The sequence below is a fragment of the Schistocerca cancellata genome, chromosome 9 (genome assembly GCF_023864275.1).
Source record: "Schistocerca cancellata isolate TAMUIC-IGC-003103 chromosome 9, iqSchCanc2.1, whole genome shotgun sequence".
Classification (NCBI taxonomy): Eukaryota; Metazoa; Arthropoda; class Insecta; order Orthoptera; family Acrididae; genus Schistocerca; species Schistocerca cancellata.
Genome location: NC_064634.1, coordinates 82,165,116 through 82,183,160, shown reverse-complemented (window position 1 = coordinate 82,183,160; position 18,045 = coordinate 82,165,116). Strand labels below are relative to the sequence as shown.

Here is an 18,045-nt window from a genome sequence, read left to right as displayed (position 1 = left end):
TGGGTTGATTTAGGTTTTTCCCGAGTTGTATTTCCGCATTAATTATGTGCACTCTAACATTCTGGGTGGTGTCTGTTTGTTCTATATCGTGTCTCCCTACCACTTTCGCGCAACGACGCTCTGAGCGTCTTTTTTAGGGAATTGACTAGTTTGAACCTGGGACCTGTTGCTGGTAAGGAGACGTCAGACCACACATGACATGTAGAATTCAGAAGAGTTCAGTGAGACTAGCGATGATATAACCAAATACTTAATGATTTCAGCGTCAGCTCCACTGCACTCCCTGTAAAAGAATCTTAATACTAACTAAATTTAGTGGAAGGGGTTCAAGCTTTCCTATTTTTAGTTAGCTGGTAAAATAACGTCGAAAAAGCAGTTAAGTTTACCATTGCAAATTTTATTCTACTCACAAAACATTGTTTATAAATTGCACTATTGATAAAAGGAAATGTTTTAATACAGGATGGTAAAAACCAACTACGTTCAACAAAAATGTGAACGAATATTCCCTGAATGGGTTTCCAAGTTCTACAATGGATCGAAGGATGACCTATGCCATATCACATCTATAATCTCAGTTTAAATTAAGTTTCACAAAAGAGAAAACTATCAAAATGGTCTACAGTGACCCTCAATTATCTTTAATTACTGATCTAACTTGTCGTAAATTACAGTGGCTGATGTGGCTTCTCAATAACTATATAACAGAAAAATCATCGCGTTTCAGATTTTTACTTCAAGTGGCAAATGTGAACACCATGAGCTTTAATTGACGATCGACACTAGTATTACGCAAAAAGGGGTGTAACAGATGAGACTTCTGCAGTTCTGAGTGAAGCTTTATGCACTTTTATGCGGCATCACGTGCGTTCATTACCTTGTCGGTGTTCGTCAGGGGGCGGTGGACAGCACAGCTCCGCTCACCTCGCCGTCTCGGAAGCAACTCTCTCCTACTTCTCCTTACTACAATTTACCGAAGTTGGTTTAAAAAAACTATCTGGCTGTGTTTTCATCTGGCCAATCAGGGTCTCAATGTTAACCTTAAGCTCCGCCTACAAAAATTTTGTCTATCCAATGAGAAACGTTATACTTTTCGTGGTGGGGCAATGTTTTTAAAGTTTGCAACGTAACAGAGACGCGAAAAAGTCTCACGCTAAAACTTGCAGCTGGTGTGGTCCTTTTAGTGCTATCGTAAGATCTATACTGTTTTTCTGGAGGGCTCTATCTTTTAACATGGGCTGGGGGGTGGTCCTGACGTAACAGAGACGCGAAAAAGTCTCACGCTAAAACTTTCGGCTGGGGTGTGGTCCTAGCGGTTAGCTGGCGACGTGGGTGTCCGTCCCTTATCGTAGGGCCTTCCAGGTTAACACGGTTCTGCTCTCGTCTTCTGTTCTCGTTTCTCCCCTCGGAACTGCGTCTGTCTCACGGTGGGAAGGTATGACATGCATTTAGGCATTCTTTTGTTAGTCTGGGGTATTCCATTTGCTCACTCGTTACTCGTATTACTTTGGTTAATTTAATGTCACGATTTATTCAGAGCTATGTGACATACTACTGGATTTGCTTCTCATGTCAGGATTTTCATAGAAGGTGTTGGATTTGTCTGACACCTTACAGCTCCTGTTGAGCTTTTAATGATACATCGTCATCCACGTGTTAATGAAATGTTTTTATGCCTGGTAATTATTTGTGCATACCTTCCTTCTACTTACTTATGGTTATAATTCTACTGGTATTTTAAATAATTTTATATATCCAGAGTACCTTTTTTCACTTAAATCCTATTAGATGCTTTACATGATTTTTTTTTTTTTAATTCTTAGTTCGCTTTCTCATTACGTACCATCACGTTCGCTATCAAGCTGATATAGCATCGCTCTTACAGTTGCTTATATCAACCTTTCGTTCGTTCTTGCTCTTTCAGATGGAGCGGCTACTCTGGTCCAGCTCCCACTTCATTCATAGTCATTTCTACTTAAGGTGTTGTTCTCCCTTGGATAGTGCATATTGTCAATAATAAGGCACACCAATCCACTTCCTTATGATATTCTATCATTATAAAGGTTAATGAGTTATTGTCCTGTTGCTTTCCATCCCATACTTCTTTTCTTATATAACATGACAAGTATTCCATATCTTTGTTACTGATGGGATATTCTTGTAACTTAGTGGCTGTTATTTCTTACTGCCCGTTTCCATGTTTTCACCGAACTTCGCATGTGTACCAACTTGTGTGCTTTTCACGACATTGCTTGATATATTTTTACGCATGATATCTTTTCGTATTTTCTTTTCAACCTAATAAATAATTTGTTTTGATGCTACAAACACATTGCACACAATCCTACCTCGAACTGTTATGTAATGCAGTGAATCATTACCATTTTTCCACTACTAATCTGTATATATTTTCCATAAATTATAATTTTATCTTTTTATATCATCTCCATAACATCTTCCCTGAGAGATTTCTTATTTTTGACTGCTTAATAAATGTGTTTCACGTCTTGGACGCTGAATATGTAGGTTTGCTACATTTCGTAGCAGTGACGCCATTATGTTCTGTACTTGTCTTAACAGACCTGATGTACCTATGTCTTATGTCCATGAACTAGTGTTGTTAATATTACTGTAGTTCCTAGTTAATTACTTGTGTGTATTTTATATAACAGTTTTATTGTAATCTTGAACTTACTGTACACTTTATTAATTTTTTGTAACCACACAGGGTTTGAAGAAGGCGCTACTGAGGCCCTGAAACCAGTAACCTAAACAGGCCTAAAGTTTCAAAAATAATGGCTGATGATGTACATTTCTATAACCGTACAAAAATAAGACTGAGTTGATTCGATTTGTTGCTCATTTAGAGACCTGTTGCCTTACATTTTATAACAGGTCATTCATTTTAAAGCTTTTCATGTTGATTACAAAACATATTCCAAATTGCAAACAGCAATTATTGTTTTCAGCAATGAGAGTGGAAGTAATAATAAATTAAAAATAAATTACAAATTTAAAGGAAAAACCACAAAAACATTCAAATTTTAAGAAGATATGATGACAGAAGGCGATAGGAAAGGCTTTGACAGTAAGAGAAAGAGAGAGAGAGAGAGAAATGTTACTCTATCTGAGCCAGCCTGGTCTGAAAGCTTCGGAACTGCTTCGAGCCTTCCAGTCCCGGTTCACTACAGTCCAGTTTACTGATTAATATTTCTAAACACTATTCACAAAAATACTATAACTATTATGTACGTTGTGGAAAATGCAGTGGTGTGTGAGTGTAAAGAACATTATTTCTTGGGGTTATTAATTAACCTTCAGTTCGTATATTATATTTCTTGAATTTCACGTGTTATGTTACACATACACTAAGTGTTCAGTTACAAACGTTACAACCCAACAGCGGTGTAATGACCGCGGGATGGATATGCCTGATGTTTATACTTAAGCTAGAACAGATTTACAGGGTTGAGTGCATTACATCGTTTATTCTTATATAGTTTAATTATTTTAGATGTTGTGTAAGGCTGTCTGTGGTACGTGTCGGTGAAAGTGTTTTCTGTTTGGGTGAGTGTGTGTTTCGGTACTTGGTACTGCTGTCTGTGTTGGTGCACCACTCGTCTTTGCCTCTTATTACCCGTATCACGTCATTGTTGTGCTGCGTTCTGTCTGGTGTTCTGCTCTGTATTGGTGACAGTGAAAAAGTATGTGTTCTGGAGATCCATGCCATGTTTCCCACATGTACAAGCAGTAGGCTGCGGCCTACGCGGTGTAAAGTGCTCAGAATAAGGGCCGTGATCTGTCAGAAAGTGAACCATACCGAGCCGGGCACTGATATGGCTCAGTCTCAGACGTTCCCTGATGTCTGGGGAGAAATGATATACCCTACGGCCTTTATCACTAATTCCCATTCCCTTTGCCAGGTATCCACCCGCCATTTAACGTGTTGGCGCTTCTCGGTAATGTCATGTCCGCTAATCTCCATTGCTCCCCATCCTCAACCAGTACATCGCAGCCCGAAACCGAATGGTTACATCGATAGACATAGATACACAAATATACATGCCTACACAGGACAGACATCAGCGATTGTTATTTCATAAGGCGGACTGGGCAGAACTAAGACAGATGATTGAGGTCTTTCCCCTGCATGCAATTGAGGGGTCAGTGGATTATAAAGCACATGTTTTGACTGACTTACTACAAAAAGCACAAAGGGCTGCAATTCCGACCGCTGACACAGGACGAAAGCTAAACATACCATGGGCTAGAAGACTATCAAGGCTGCGCAAAGAAGCAAGAAACAAACAGAAATAGTATCAAAGAGCTACAACAGTAAGGGACAGAGATGTCAGACTCATACAGTTCAGGGAAGCAAAGCAATGTTACAAACAAGAGTTACAAAGAACCTGAGAAGAACATTGAAACACAGACGTGAAGAAATAGCTCTAAACCAATATTTGGGGAGAGTCCTTCAAAATGCAAAAGGAGCATCTGAAGACGCCACTAGTCTTAGCAACGCTGAGATGAGATGATGGCACCTTAACAGAGCGATGGAGAAGTTCTGCGGAATTCCTGCTAAAGAAACTCCTCCCCGGATCTGCTCAACGAAGCGTTACGGCTAGGACGGGTACCTGCGGTTGTAAAACGGCAAATCCCGTCATAATTAAAAAATCAGAAGTCAATGATCCTTCACATCCAAAAATGTACAGACCTATATGCTTAGTTAACGTCTTGGCCAAGGTCCAGGAACGACTTCTGTACGATCGCTTGGAAACGCACAGGGAGCTCCTGGGCCTTAGTCCGCACCAATTCGGTTTCAGGGCGGGGAAATCTATATATGAGGCACTAAATAAGGTACCAACCACTGTTAATAACATAGGGAAAAAAATCATAGTTGCTATTCTTATAGACATTTCTGACGCCTTCAGTAATCACTGGTGGCCCGCAACGTCTGCAAGACTAACACCCTCTACGACAGCCTCTCGGATTACAGTAGAAAGAGGGTGGTTGAATGGCGAGCGGGGAAATCAGGAAATGATTAAAAGAGTCACCAAACGTTGCCCTCAAGGATCAATGTGTGGTCCCATCTTTTGGGATATCGCCTTTGGACCCCTCCTACATCAACTGGATGAGGACAACGGTGCTGACGACCACCTGGTGGTGGTCTCAGCAGATTCAAGAGTACAGCTGCTCTAACACCGGTCAACACAGCTATTCGCAAGCATCGGCCAACGGTGCAAACACAATAAACTGAATTCATACACAATAAACTTCAGATGGCTCTACGCAAAACGGGAACCCTAAAATGTAATCATACCATAAAACAAAGTATGACGCTGAGATTGACGAGTTGACGGTCTGCAGATTGTTGCCATAGAGGTTGATGATAACGATGATGACGATGTTTAGTTTGTGGGGTGCTCAATTGCGCGATCATCAGCGCCCGTACAAAATCCCAATGTTTACACAGTCCAATTTTTACACAGTCCATTCTAGGTACTGTCACGAAAGATGATGATGATACTCATATGATAAGGACAACACAAACTCCCAGTCCCCGAGCAGAGAAATTTTCCAAGCCAGCCGGGAATAGAACCAGGGACCCCATGATACAGAAACAATAACGCTAGCTGCTAGACCACGAGCTGCGGACTCATAGAAGTTGAATTACCGTCCTCACCTGTGGACTGACGGCGCCTCCCAGCACGGAGACGAGAGCGCTGAGGATGCTGGCGCGTCCGCTGCTGCTGGAGCTGGAGGAGGCGGAGGAGCGCCTGGAAGCGACGCCCCCTTCGCCGGCGGCCGCCCCCGGTGGTCCCCCGGGCGTCACCGCCCCCGCCTGCTTCTTCCGCCGCCGGAAGCAGTTGGCGATCACGTAGCAGAACGCCACCTGCGGGCGTCCAGAGATCAAAGTCTTGCGCAGCGCTCTGACGTCGATGTGACAACTCACTCACTGCTACTCAGCTTCGGAGTCGCCATGCGGCCGCTACCTGCGGAGGCGAATCCCTCGCAGGTAGGAAGCCACATATGCCGACCCCGTTAACAAACGGACTACCAACAGTAAATGGCGGTTGAGCTCTTGTGTCTTTTCCTATACAGCTTGTCTACGTCATGCATTCCCATTCCTCCACTCCACCCTCCTCCCTATCCCCCCCTAATACATGAGGATATCGACCGCCGCGCTACCAACCACACCCTCCAGCTCTCCCATAAATCCTTTCACTGCGATCGATATCTCCTGGTCGAGTGGTGTAATAAGTCGAAACTTTAAGGAATTTAGTCATTCTATTAGATTTTATGGCCCTCGTCATGTTTTTCCTTCCTGACCCACTCTTCACAGCAGAGTAGCGCTTACAACTAAAGTTTTCAATTATTTGTTATATATGTATTCTGTACTGTCTGCCATCGGGTTCCCTAAATGGCAGGCAGCACCGCATAACAGCCATGCTATGAGGGAAACAAACCAACAGCCAAACAGGCGAAGACATCAGGTAAACACGCCGAAGATTCCAGTCGATTAACAGGAACCTTTCCTTGCAGAGGTCGCCGCGGTATATCCGGCCACGGATTCCTACGCCGGGTTTCTATTGGCTCCAGCTCACTCTATAGGCCCGACCGGTTGAAGGCAGACCAGTCTTCGTCCGCTGCTAATGGCAACCGCTATAGCAGAGTCTCCGAGAAGATATCACCGAAGCCGCTGTACTGCAGCGCCGATCGAGTACCAGCCGACCGAGAGGACCCATATCTCCGGCTAGATCGACGGACGTCTACATCTATCGTATAGCCAGCTATTGTATTGTAGAAGTTACCGAATCCTAAAACGTCAACTAACGTTGAGAGCTTCTTAAGAGTGTAGTTATCCTGCTCAGTAACAAATAAAAAAAATACGCAGTTAATAATACTGTGCGTTCTTAAAGTTATGGTGCAGTTATGAAAACTCTGTTGTGGCTAACGGAAACAAAAAGAAAAGGTTCAAACTTACGCCGCGTTGGACAGTATTCAACATGAATATCGTCGCGTGCCCAACGAAAATTCACCACTTATAAATAGCATTCTTCGGTGGGATAAGCAGGTAAAGGATACCGGCAGTTTGTTGGACAAATCCCTTTCTGGTAGGCCTTCAGTGAACGATGAATCTGTAGAAGCTATATGGGATAGCTACCCAAGGAGCACCAAAAGCTAGGTGCATGCCTGTGCTCGAAAATTAGGCCTTAAAAAAAGACTGCACATCATAAATTTTATACAAACGTCTCCGTTTTTCGGTTTACAAATTGCAATTGTTGCTTTCTACCAATCTGACCGATAGACCCAAAAGATTCGAATTTGTTACCGGTATACTTAATGAGATCGATTGCGATGTACGATTTATGAAGAAGATTCTGTTTAACGGTGAGGCCACATCCCACGTTTACGGTCGCGTTTGTCGCTATAATGGCATAATATGAGCTAGGGAAAATCCTCGTGCCTACATTGAGTACGAACGTTAACAGTCCGAAGGCTGAAGTATGGTGTGCCCTCATGCATCATAAAGTTATGGCTCATTCTTGTTCGCGGATCAGACTGTTACGTCAAGCAACTATCTTGACCAGTTGCAGTTGTATGCAGTGCTACAGTTGCCCGAAGGTGTCATCTTCCAAAAAGGCTGCGCTCCTCCACACTACGCCAACAAGGCTCACGAGTTTCTGGATACAAAATTTCCCCAGCGGTGTGTAGGAAGGTGGGCTGCAAGGCGCGGTTCTAAGTCAACGACGCAACCTAACGCCATTAGACTTTTACTTTTGGGGTTATGTGAAGACACGTGGGTACAGTGAATGTATCAACGACATTAATCATTTAAAACAGACAATTTCAGACGCCATTCACTCTGTCACACAATATGGTTCAAATAGTTCAAATGGCTCTGAGCACTGTGGGACTTAACATCAGAGGTCATCAGTCCTCTAGAACTTAAAAACTACTTAAACCTAACTAACCTAAGGACATCACACACATCCATGCCCGAGGCAGGATTCGAACCTGCGACCGTAGCGGTCGCGCGGTTCCAGATTGAAGCGCCTAGAACCGCTCGGCCACACCGGACGACCACACCATATGTCCTTAAAGTTTGTGGGAAGAACTAGGCCATCGTTCAGATATGTGTACGGCAACAAGTGGAAACTGCGATGAGCAGGTCTGCACATTTCAAAAGTTTCTCTTTCACTTTCATCTTGTTTAAAATTTCAGTTTAATTCATTTCTTACCTGTGACCGAGTAAAACTGCACCATGACTTTATGGACACACTGTATTTTAAGATATACTTAACTTCAACTGACGTTGGTGAATTGAGACATGTGCTAAGTAAAGTTGGTCACTTACCTCAGGGCTAGAGAAATAAGTACTTAGACCACTCGCTACGGTCGCAGGTTCGAATCCTTCTTCGGGCATGGATGTATGTGATGTCCTTAGGTCAGTTAGGTTTAGGTAGTTCTAAGTTCTATGGGACTGATGACCTCAAAAGTTAAGTCCCATAGTGCTCAGAGCCATTTGAACCATTTGAACTTGGACCACTATGGGGTTATAGCATTTGAGAAAGGAATGTTCCATTATTGTTCATCTAGTCCTGACAACTCGCAGACGTACGCCGTGCGCGACTCATACCGACCAGCTGCTATGGTACAAATTTTGACACGGAAGTAACATGGGTTCGTGAATGTGCATTACAGAGATGGTCAGCTTCATATGTGGCATTTATTTCTAGCAAGGAACATTAAATTAATTAAGACTGTTTTGTTACAACACAGAGAGTAGAAGAAAGCAGGAATCTAAAACATTTATCAAACTTTCGTGGTGGCGTGTCATATTCAGTGTTGCATTTAAATATAAGTAGAAATACTATTATTAATCAAACTTATTCGCCTACTTAGAAAAGGAAACAACACTTCTCTACACAGCTGTGTTGTCAAAACTGTTAGATCACTGAGGGCGGCAGTTGGACACAGATCAAAGTCAGTACAAGGTGTTCCGAACGGTGCCAACGTGTATTGATCTGTACTTTGAGGCAGGCCGCCAGCTTTTCATGTGGCTACTATGGGATAACACTATCAACAACGGAAGTGAACAGAAGCAGAATGTGAGAGCACTCTCCAATTTATAGCGCCTGTGAGGTAAAGGTTTTGTTTCAAGTTTTCTCCGTGTACTTACCGTCGCGTAAACCGCTTAGTATGGACAGAGAAGTTAAGTTTACCCAACGTGTTGTAGATGTTTATTGCAACTGTAGTACTTGGGGAACGGCGGCCAATTTATCGTACTCTTAGTATAGTTACACTTATTAATTTATGCAGGTTACCAATTAATAATAAGATCGGTACGAATGAGGCCAGATGTGCCGCTCCACGACGTCAGTTTTTGCCTGCTCTAGTACCATGGACGTTATTTCCAGAGGCTTAATAATAGATGTTACTGTCCCGTATTCCAGACAGCGCATTTCACATTCTCCTTTCCTGAAGGATTCGGTGGATTTCTTTATACATTCCTGACACGGTCAGTCTGCGGGCGATCTACAATGTATGGTAACCGAGATCGCTAAAGAAAAAACTTTTATTGGATGAGATGTTTCGACAGAGCTACGCTGTCGTCATCGGATCTTATACTTTAAATTTTTTTTACGATAAGTTGTCCATCAGTGTTGCAAGTTGCTCCACAATGGATATAAACTTCCTACTACCATTAAATTTTCGGCGTCCTCATGTAACAACACATCTTAGACACTCCGATATTCTTCACTTCCGGTTTAACGTAGTCTAGGACTCACTCATATTCGGAAACTGCTTTCTCAAGTTAACGACTTTTTTTCTTACGAGCAGACTGGTTACTGCGAGGAGCACGGTCTTCGCTTGTCCTAGTTTGCTTCTTACGTCCCCATTGCTTCGTCTGCAACGCATTTTTCCGTCAAAAGATATAAAACATCTTAATTTCACGTACAATCTTCTTTACCCAATACTGAGACTAGGTTTGTCGCTATTCTTATGTACGCTTCACCTCCATCCATTGCTCTTCCGTTTTGGTTTACTCTCTGTTTGTATTCTGCTCTTAACAGATTGTTCATTCTATTCAAGAGTTCCTGTAGTTAACTGAAACTACAAGTGTACTGTTACTACAGTCCGATCACAGTTACTACAGTCCGATCAAAATTACTTGATTGTTGACACTTTACGCCCTGGAATTGGTTTCCTCCAATCAGAGCGCTCAACGTCACGCCCCAACCGTTTGTCGTTGTCAAGCTGCCACAACAATTTGTCAGTTCACCTTGTCCGGTGCTTTTTTATTCTGGTGTTTAGAGTCCGAATCCTGGATCTGGCCATTTAGTTTTGGATTTCATCACACATATAACACACAAACACACAAACACACACACACACACACACACACACACACACACACACAATGATGGTAACGATATAGAAGCCTTTCATATGCAGCACTAACCAAACACTACTGAATGCTTGCGCACTAGACGCGATTCAGCGTGACATATACAGTTATTACAGTCACAGAGACACACACACACACAATTATGGTAACGATGTAGAAGACTTTCATATGCAGCACTAACCAAACACTACTGAATGCTTGCGCACTAGACGCGATTCAGCGTGACATATCCAGTTATTACAGTCACAGAGATCGGCATACACTAGATAAATTTCTCACAACATTACGTGAAGCCGAGTTCTTGAAGGCTACAATTCAGTATTGGTACTGCGGTACCACAGTCATAAAAGTGGCAACTCTACACAGCATCGCCGCGTACAGCATTGGTTAGCGCAGTAACCTATCGTGCAGTAGGTCGTGGGTCCGGATTTCCTCAGACATAGAAAAGGCTTTTTTTATTTCTAAATCTAGTGAAAAGACTCATTATTATTTTCATTCATTTAACTGGAATAAAGGTAATTTTTTAATTTCTGGTACTTTTCCGCGTCATTTTCATTAGCTAATTGATTTTTTATTTGCTCTTATTCTTCTTCCTATCATTCTTTTCTCATTTGGAATCTGCCTGTATCGTCTGTGATCTCCAACCATGTGATAACCGGGATTGCTCATCGTTTCTAAGGCAGCAGTTCGTGCAGCCAGTGTAAGAATACTTTTCAGGTAACCAACGAATGATGGCGAGAAATTACAGCTCGTTTCTAAGGCAGCAGTTCGTGCAGCCAGTGTAAGAATACTTTTCAGGTAACCAACGAATGATGGCGAGAAATTACAGCTCGTTTCTAAGGCAGCAGTTCGTGCAGCCAGTGTAAGGATACTTTTCAGGTATCCAACGAATTATGGCGAGAAATTACAGCTTTGTTTTTAGCGCTCAAACTGAAATTTTGCTGTCTTGAGTTTGCTCCCAGAGGTTAGCTCTAATCGCTGTGAACAAAGCGATCGTCACGCGTGATAGCCGCGCGGTCTTGGGCCGTCTTGTCACGGCCCGTGCGGCTCAACCCCCCCTCCCCCCCCCCCCCCCCCCGGCGGAGGTTCGAGTCTTAGGGACCGATGTGTCTCCTGTTGCAGTTAAGTCATTGGTCACCTTAAATCAGCTGTCGACAGAGTGTCTCACACTTGCTTTATACCTCGCGGCGGCCGCCTCCAACCAAAAAAAAAAAAAAAAAATTGCTCCGCGTTACACTTTCGTAGCATTTATTAAGTGAGCCGCTGCGTTTGTGCGTCACCTATAACAAAGCCGTAGCTGGTAGCCGATGTGTCAACACCGTAGAGGCGAGTGACAGAGGGAAACTATAAAGTAATTTTAATCGGACTAGAGTTACAATTTATTTTCTTTCCGCTACGGGTCCAGGCAACAATAGACTCTACAGGCAAACGAATGGCATGGTACTTAAAATCAAATCTATCTGAACTGATAGCTGAAACATTTACAGGGAGACAATTATGAACTACACGAAAAAATCGTAAATTAGTTACAAATTACAGCGTGCGCGCACTTTATTCAGTATGTAAACGTCACTACAGATATTCGGACTTAGGTAATGATACGTTCGACATGCTTTCCATCATTGGCGATGAAGTGGCGCAGACGAATAGCGAAATTCTGCATGATCCACTGAGGTTTCGGAACATCGATGGTGCCCATGACCTCCTGAATGGCTATTTCCAGCTCATCAATGGTTTGGGGTTATTGCTGTACACTTTGTCTTTAATATTGCCATACAAAGGGAGTCTCGTGTGTTCAGATCCGGAGAATATGGCGGCCAATAGAGACCCATACCTGTGGCCTCTGGGTAACTCAGAACAAGAATGCGGCGCCCAAAGCGCTCCTCCACGGCATCAAGGGTCACTTTCGATAATTGGGATGAAATCATCTTCCAAAACCTTCATGTACCGTTTGGTAGTCACCGTGGCATCAAAGAAAATCGCACCGATCATTCCGTGACTGGACATTGCACACCACACAGTCACCCATTGAGGGTGAAGAGATTTCTCTATTGCGAAATGTGGATTCTCAGTCCCCCAAATGCGCCAATGTTGCTTACTGACGAACTCATCCAAATGGTTCAAATTGGTTCGAATGGCTGTAAGCACTATGGGACTTAACATCGGAAGTCATCAGTCCCCTACACTTAGAACTACTTAAACCTAACCAACCTAAGTACATCACACACATCCATGCCCGAGGCGGGTTTCGAACCTGCGACCGTAGCAGCAGCGCAGTTCCGGATTGAATCGCCTAGAACCGCTCGGTTACAACGGCCGGCCCCATCCTAATGAAAGCGGGTTTCGTCACTAAACCAACATACTAATTCCCATCATGCCCCGTGTCAAACCATGCAGTTTGAACGTCCTAACGCAAGCCGTTCAGAAGTTATGATGATTTTATTTCATATACACTCCTGGAAATTGAAATAAGAACACTGTGAATTCATTGTCCCAGGAAGGAGAACCTTTATTGACACATTCCTGGGGTCAGATACATCACATGATCACACTGACAGAACCACAGGCACATAGACACTGGCAACAGAACATGCACAATGTCGGCACTAGTACAGTGTATATCCACCTTTCGCAGCAATGCAGGCTGCTATTCTCCCATGGAGACGATCGTAGAGATGCTGGATGTAGTCCTGTGGAACGGCTTGCCATGCCATTTCCACCTGGCGCCTCAGTTGGACCAGCGTTCGTGCTGGATGTGCAGACCGCGTGAGACGACGCTTCATCCAGTCCCAAACATGCTCAATGGGGGACAGATCCGGAGATCTTGCTGGCCAGGGTAGTTGACTTACACCTTCTAGAGCACGTTGGGTGGCACGGGGTACATGCGGACGTGCATTGTCCTGTTGAAACAGCAAGTTCCCTTGCCGGTCTAGGAATGGTAGAACGATGGGTTCGATGACGGTTTGGATGTACCGTGCACTATTCAGTGTCCCCTCGACGATCACCAGTGGTGTACGGCCAGTGTAGGAGATCGCTCCCCACACCATGATGCCGGGTGTTGGCCCTGTGTGCCTCGGTCGTATGCAGTCCTGATTGTGGCGCTCACCTGCACGGCGCCAAACACGCATACGACCATCATTGGCACCAAGGCAGAAGCGACTCTCATCGCTGAAGACGACACGTCTCCATTCGTCCCTCCATTCACGCCTGTCGCGACACCACTGGAGGCGGGCTGCACGATGTTGGGGCGTGAGCGGAAGACCGCCTAACGGTGTGCGGGACCGTAGCCCAGCTTCATGGAGACGGTTGCGAATGGTCCTCGCCGATACCCCAGGAGCAACAGTGTCCCTAATTTGCTGGGAAGTGGCGGTGCGGTCCCCTACGGCACTGCGTAGGATCCTACGGTCTTGGCGTGCATCCGTGCGTCGCTGCGGTCCGGTCCCAGGTCGACGGGCACGTGCACCTTCCGCCGACCACTGGCGACAACATCGATGTACTGTGGAGACCTCACGCCCCACGTGTTGAGCAATTCGGCGGTACGTCCACCCGGCCTCCCGCATGCCCACTGTCCGCCCTCGCTCAAAGTCCGTCAACTGCACATACGGTTCACGTCCACGCTGTCGCGGCATGCTACCAGTGTTAAAGACTGCGATGGAGCTCCGTATGCCACGGCAAACTGGCTGACACTGACGGCGGCGGTGCACAAATGCTGCGCAGCTAGCGCCATTCGACGGCCAACACCGTGGTTCCTGGTGTGTCCGCTGTGCCGTGCGTGTGATCATTGCTTGTACAGCCCTCTCGCAGTGTCCGGAGCAAGTATGGTGGGTCTGACACACCGGTGTCAATGTGTTCTTTTTTCCATTTCCAGGAGTGTATTTCAATAATTGTCACCCCGTACAAACAACTAAGAAGACAAGATCCTGAATTCCGACCGCTGTACCTACAGATATAAATACGTAGATGGTACTATCATTTCAGTCGCACAGAACAAGATATCAGTGAGTTAAACCAATCATTCAACAGATTCCATGTACAGTACCAACTAGACGACACCGTATACTCTCTGGAGCTGACCATTGGAATAGTAAATAATAAACATCTACTTAAAAATTATGGGAAACCCCCACATCACTAACCTCTGTAACACTTCAGGCCACAAAATGGCAACATTCTAGCTTATAGTTAACATACGAATCCAGCTACCACTCTATGAACGTAAATTAATGGTACAAATGGAAATGATAATACAAACAGCCATAATAATACAAACACGTCTGTAGCAGTTTCACCGTAGACACACGGAAACGCTCAATAACAACGTTGTTGTTGTTGTGGTCTTCAGTCCTGAGACTGGTTTGATGCAGATCTCCATGCTGCTCTATCTTGTGCAAGCTGCTTCATCTCCCGGCACCCACTGCAACCTACATCCTTCTGAATCTGCTTAGTGTATTCATCTCTTGGTCTCCCTCTAAGATTCTGACCCTCCATGCTGCCCTCCAGTACTAAATTGGTGATCCCTTGATGCCTCAGAACATGTCCTCTCAACCGATCCCTTCTTCTAGTCAAGTTGTGCCACAAACTCCTCTTCTCCCCAATTCTATTCAATACCTCCTCATTAGTTATGTGATCTACCCATCTAATCTTCAGCATTCTTCTGTAGCACCACATTTCGAAAGCTTCTATTCTCTTCTTGTCCAAACTATTTATCGTCCATGCTTCACATCCATACATGGCTACACTCCATACAAATACTTTCAGAAACGACTTCCTGATACTTAAATCTACATCTACATCTACATCTACATGACTACTCTGCAACTCACATTTAAGTGCTTGGCAGAGGGTTCATCGAACCACAATCATACTATCTCTGTACCATTCCACTCCCGAACAGCGCGCGGGAAAAACGAACACCTAAACCTTTCTGTTTGAGCTCTGATTTCTCTTATTTTATTTTGACGATCATTCCTACCTATGTAGGTTGGGCTCAACAAAATATTTTCGCATTCGGAAGAGAAAGTTGGTGACTGAAATTTCGTAAATAGATCTCGCCGCGACGAAAAACGTCTTTGCTTTTATGACTTCCATTCCAATTCGCGTATCATATCTGCCACACTCTCTCCCCTATTACGTGATAATACAAAACGAGCTGCCCTTTTTTGCACCCTTTCGATGTCCTCCGTCAATCCCACCTGGTAAGGATCCCACACCGCGCAGCAATATTTTAACAGAGGACGAACGAGTGTAGTGTAAGCTGTCTCTTTAGTGGACTTGTTGCATCTTCTAAGTGTCCTCCCAATGAAACGCAACCTTTGGCTCGCCTTCCCAACAATATTATCTATGTGGTCTTTCCAACTGAAGTTGTTCGTAATTTTTACACCCAGGTACTTAGTTGAATTGACAGCCTTGAGAATTGTACTATTTATCGAGTAATCGAATTCCAACGGATTTATTTTGGAACTCATGTAGATCACCTCACACTTTTCGTTATTTAGCGTCAACTGCCACCTGCCACACCATACAGAAATCTTTTCTAAATCGCTTTGCAACTGATAGTGGTCTTCCGATGACCTTACTAGACGGTAAATTACAGCATCATCTGAGAACAACCTAAGAGAACTGCTCAGATTGTCACCCAGGTCATTTATATAGATGAGGAACAGCAGAGGTCCCAGAACGCTTCCCTGGGGAACACCTAATATCACTTCAGTTTTACTCGATGATTTGCCGTCTATTACTACGAACTGCGACTTTCCTGACAGGAAATCACGAATCCAGTCGCACAAATGAGACGATACCCCATAGGCCCGCAGCTTGATTAGAAGTCACTTGTGAGGAACGGTGTCAAAAGCTTTCCGGAAATCTAGAAATACGGAATCAACTTGAGATCCCCCATCGATAGCGGCCATTACTTAGTGCGAATAAAGAGTTAGCTGCGTTGCACAAGAACGATGTTTTCTGAAACCATGCTGATCCCTTCGAGGTGATTCATAATGTTTGAATACAGTATATGCTCCAAAACCCTACTGCAAACCGACATCAATGATATAGGTCTGTAGTTCGATGGATTACTCCTACTATCCTTCTGAAACACTGGTGCGACCTGCGCAATTTTCCGATCTGTAGGTACAGATCTATCGGTGAGCGAGCGGTTGTATATGATTGCTAAGTAGGGAGCTATTGTATCAGCGTAATCTGAAAGAAACCTAATCGGTATACAATCTGGACCTGAAGACTTGCCCGTATCAAGCGATTTCAGTTGCTTCGCAACCCCTAAGGTATTTACTTCTAAGAAACTCATGCTAGCAGCTGTTCGTGTTTCAAATTCTGGAATATTCCATTCGTCTTCCCTGGTGAAGGAATTTCGGAAAACTGCGTTCAATAACTCCGCTTTAGCGGCACAGTCGTCGGTAACAGTACCATCGACACTGCGCAGCGAAGGTATTGACTGCGTCTTGCCGCTTGTGTACTTTACATACGACCAGAATTTCTTCGGATTTTCTACCAAATTTCGAGACAATGTTTTATTGTGGAACCTATTAAAGGCATCTCGCGTTGAAGTCCGTGCAAATTTCGCGCGTCTGTAAATTTTAGCCAATCTTCGGGATTTCACGTTCTTCTGAACTTCGCATGCTTTCTCCGTTGCCTCTGCAACAACGTTCGGACCTGTTTTGTGCACCACGGGGGATCAGTTCCATCTCTTACCAATTTATGAGGTATGAATCTCTCAATTGCTGTTGCTACAATATCATTGAATTTGAGCCACATCTCGTCTACATTTGCATAGTCAGTTCGGAAGGAATGGAGATTGTCTCTTAGGAAGGCTTCTAGTGACACTTTATCCGCTTTTTTAAATAAAATTATTTTGCGTTTGTTTCTGGTGGATTTGGAAGAAACGGTATTGAGCCTAGCTACAACGACCTTGTGATCACTAATCCCTGTATCAGTCATGATGCTCTCTATCAGCTCTGGATTGTTTGTGGCTAAGAGGTCAAGAGTGTTTTCGCAACCACTTACAATTCGCGTGGGTTCGTGGACTAACTGCTCGAAATAATTTTCGGAGAAAGCATTTAGGACAATGTCGGAAGATGTTTTCTGCCTACCACCGGTTTTGAACAAGTATTTTTGCCAACATATCGAGGGAAGGTTGAAGTCCTCACCAACTATAACCGTATGAGTGGGGTACTCGATGTTAACAAATTTCTTTTCTTCAGAAACGCTTTCCTTGCCATTGCCAGTCTATATTTTATATCCTCTCTACTTCGACCGTCATCAGTTATTTTGCTCCCCAAATAGCAAAACTGCTTTACTACTTTAAGTGTCTCATTTCCTAATCTAATACCCTCAATATCACCCGACTTAATTCGACTACATTCCATTATCCTCGTTTTGTTTTTGTTGACGTTCATCTTATATCCTCCCTTCAAGGCAATGTCCATTCCGTTCAATTGCTCTTCCAAGTCCTTTGCTGTCACTGACAGATTTACAATGTCATCGGCGAACCTCAAAGTTTTTATTTCTTCTCCAGGGATTTTGATTCCTACTCCGGATTTTTCTTTTAATTCCTTTACTGCTTGCTCAATATACAGATTGAATAACATCGGGGAGAGGCTACAACCCTGTCTCACTCC

At 44.0% G+C, this 18,045-nt stretch overlaps 1 protein-coding gene across 1 annotated transcript in view; it reads right to left on the bottom strand.

Moving 5' to 3' along the window:
- LOC126101195 (uncharacterized) overlaps positions 1 to 18,045 on the bottom strand; it is a 128,933-nt gene that overhangs the window by 15,656 nt on the left and 95,232 nt on the right. The window contains exon 5 of the mRNA XM_049911891.1: positions 5,684 to 5,893. Within this exon, the coding sequence (XP_049767848.1) occupies positions 5,684 to 5,893 (210 nt within the window). The remainder of the gene's footprint in view (positions 1 to 5,683; positions 5,894 to 18,045) is intronic.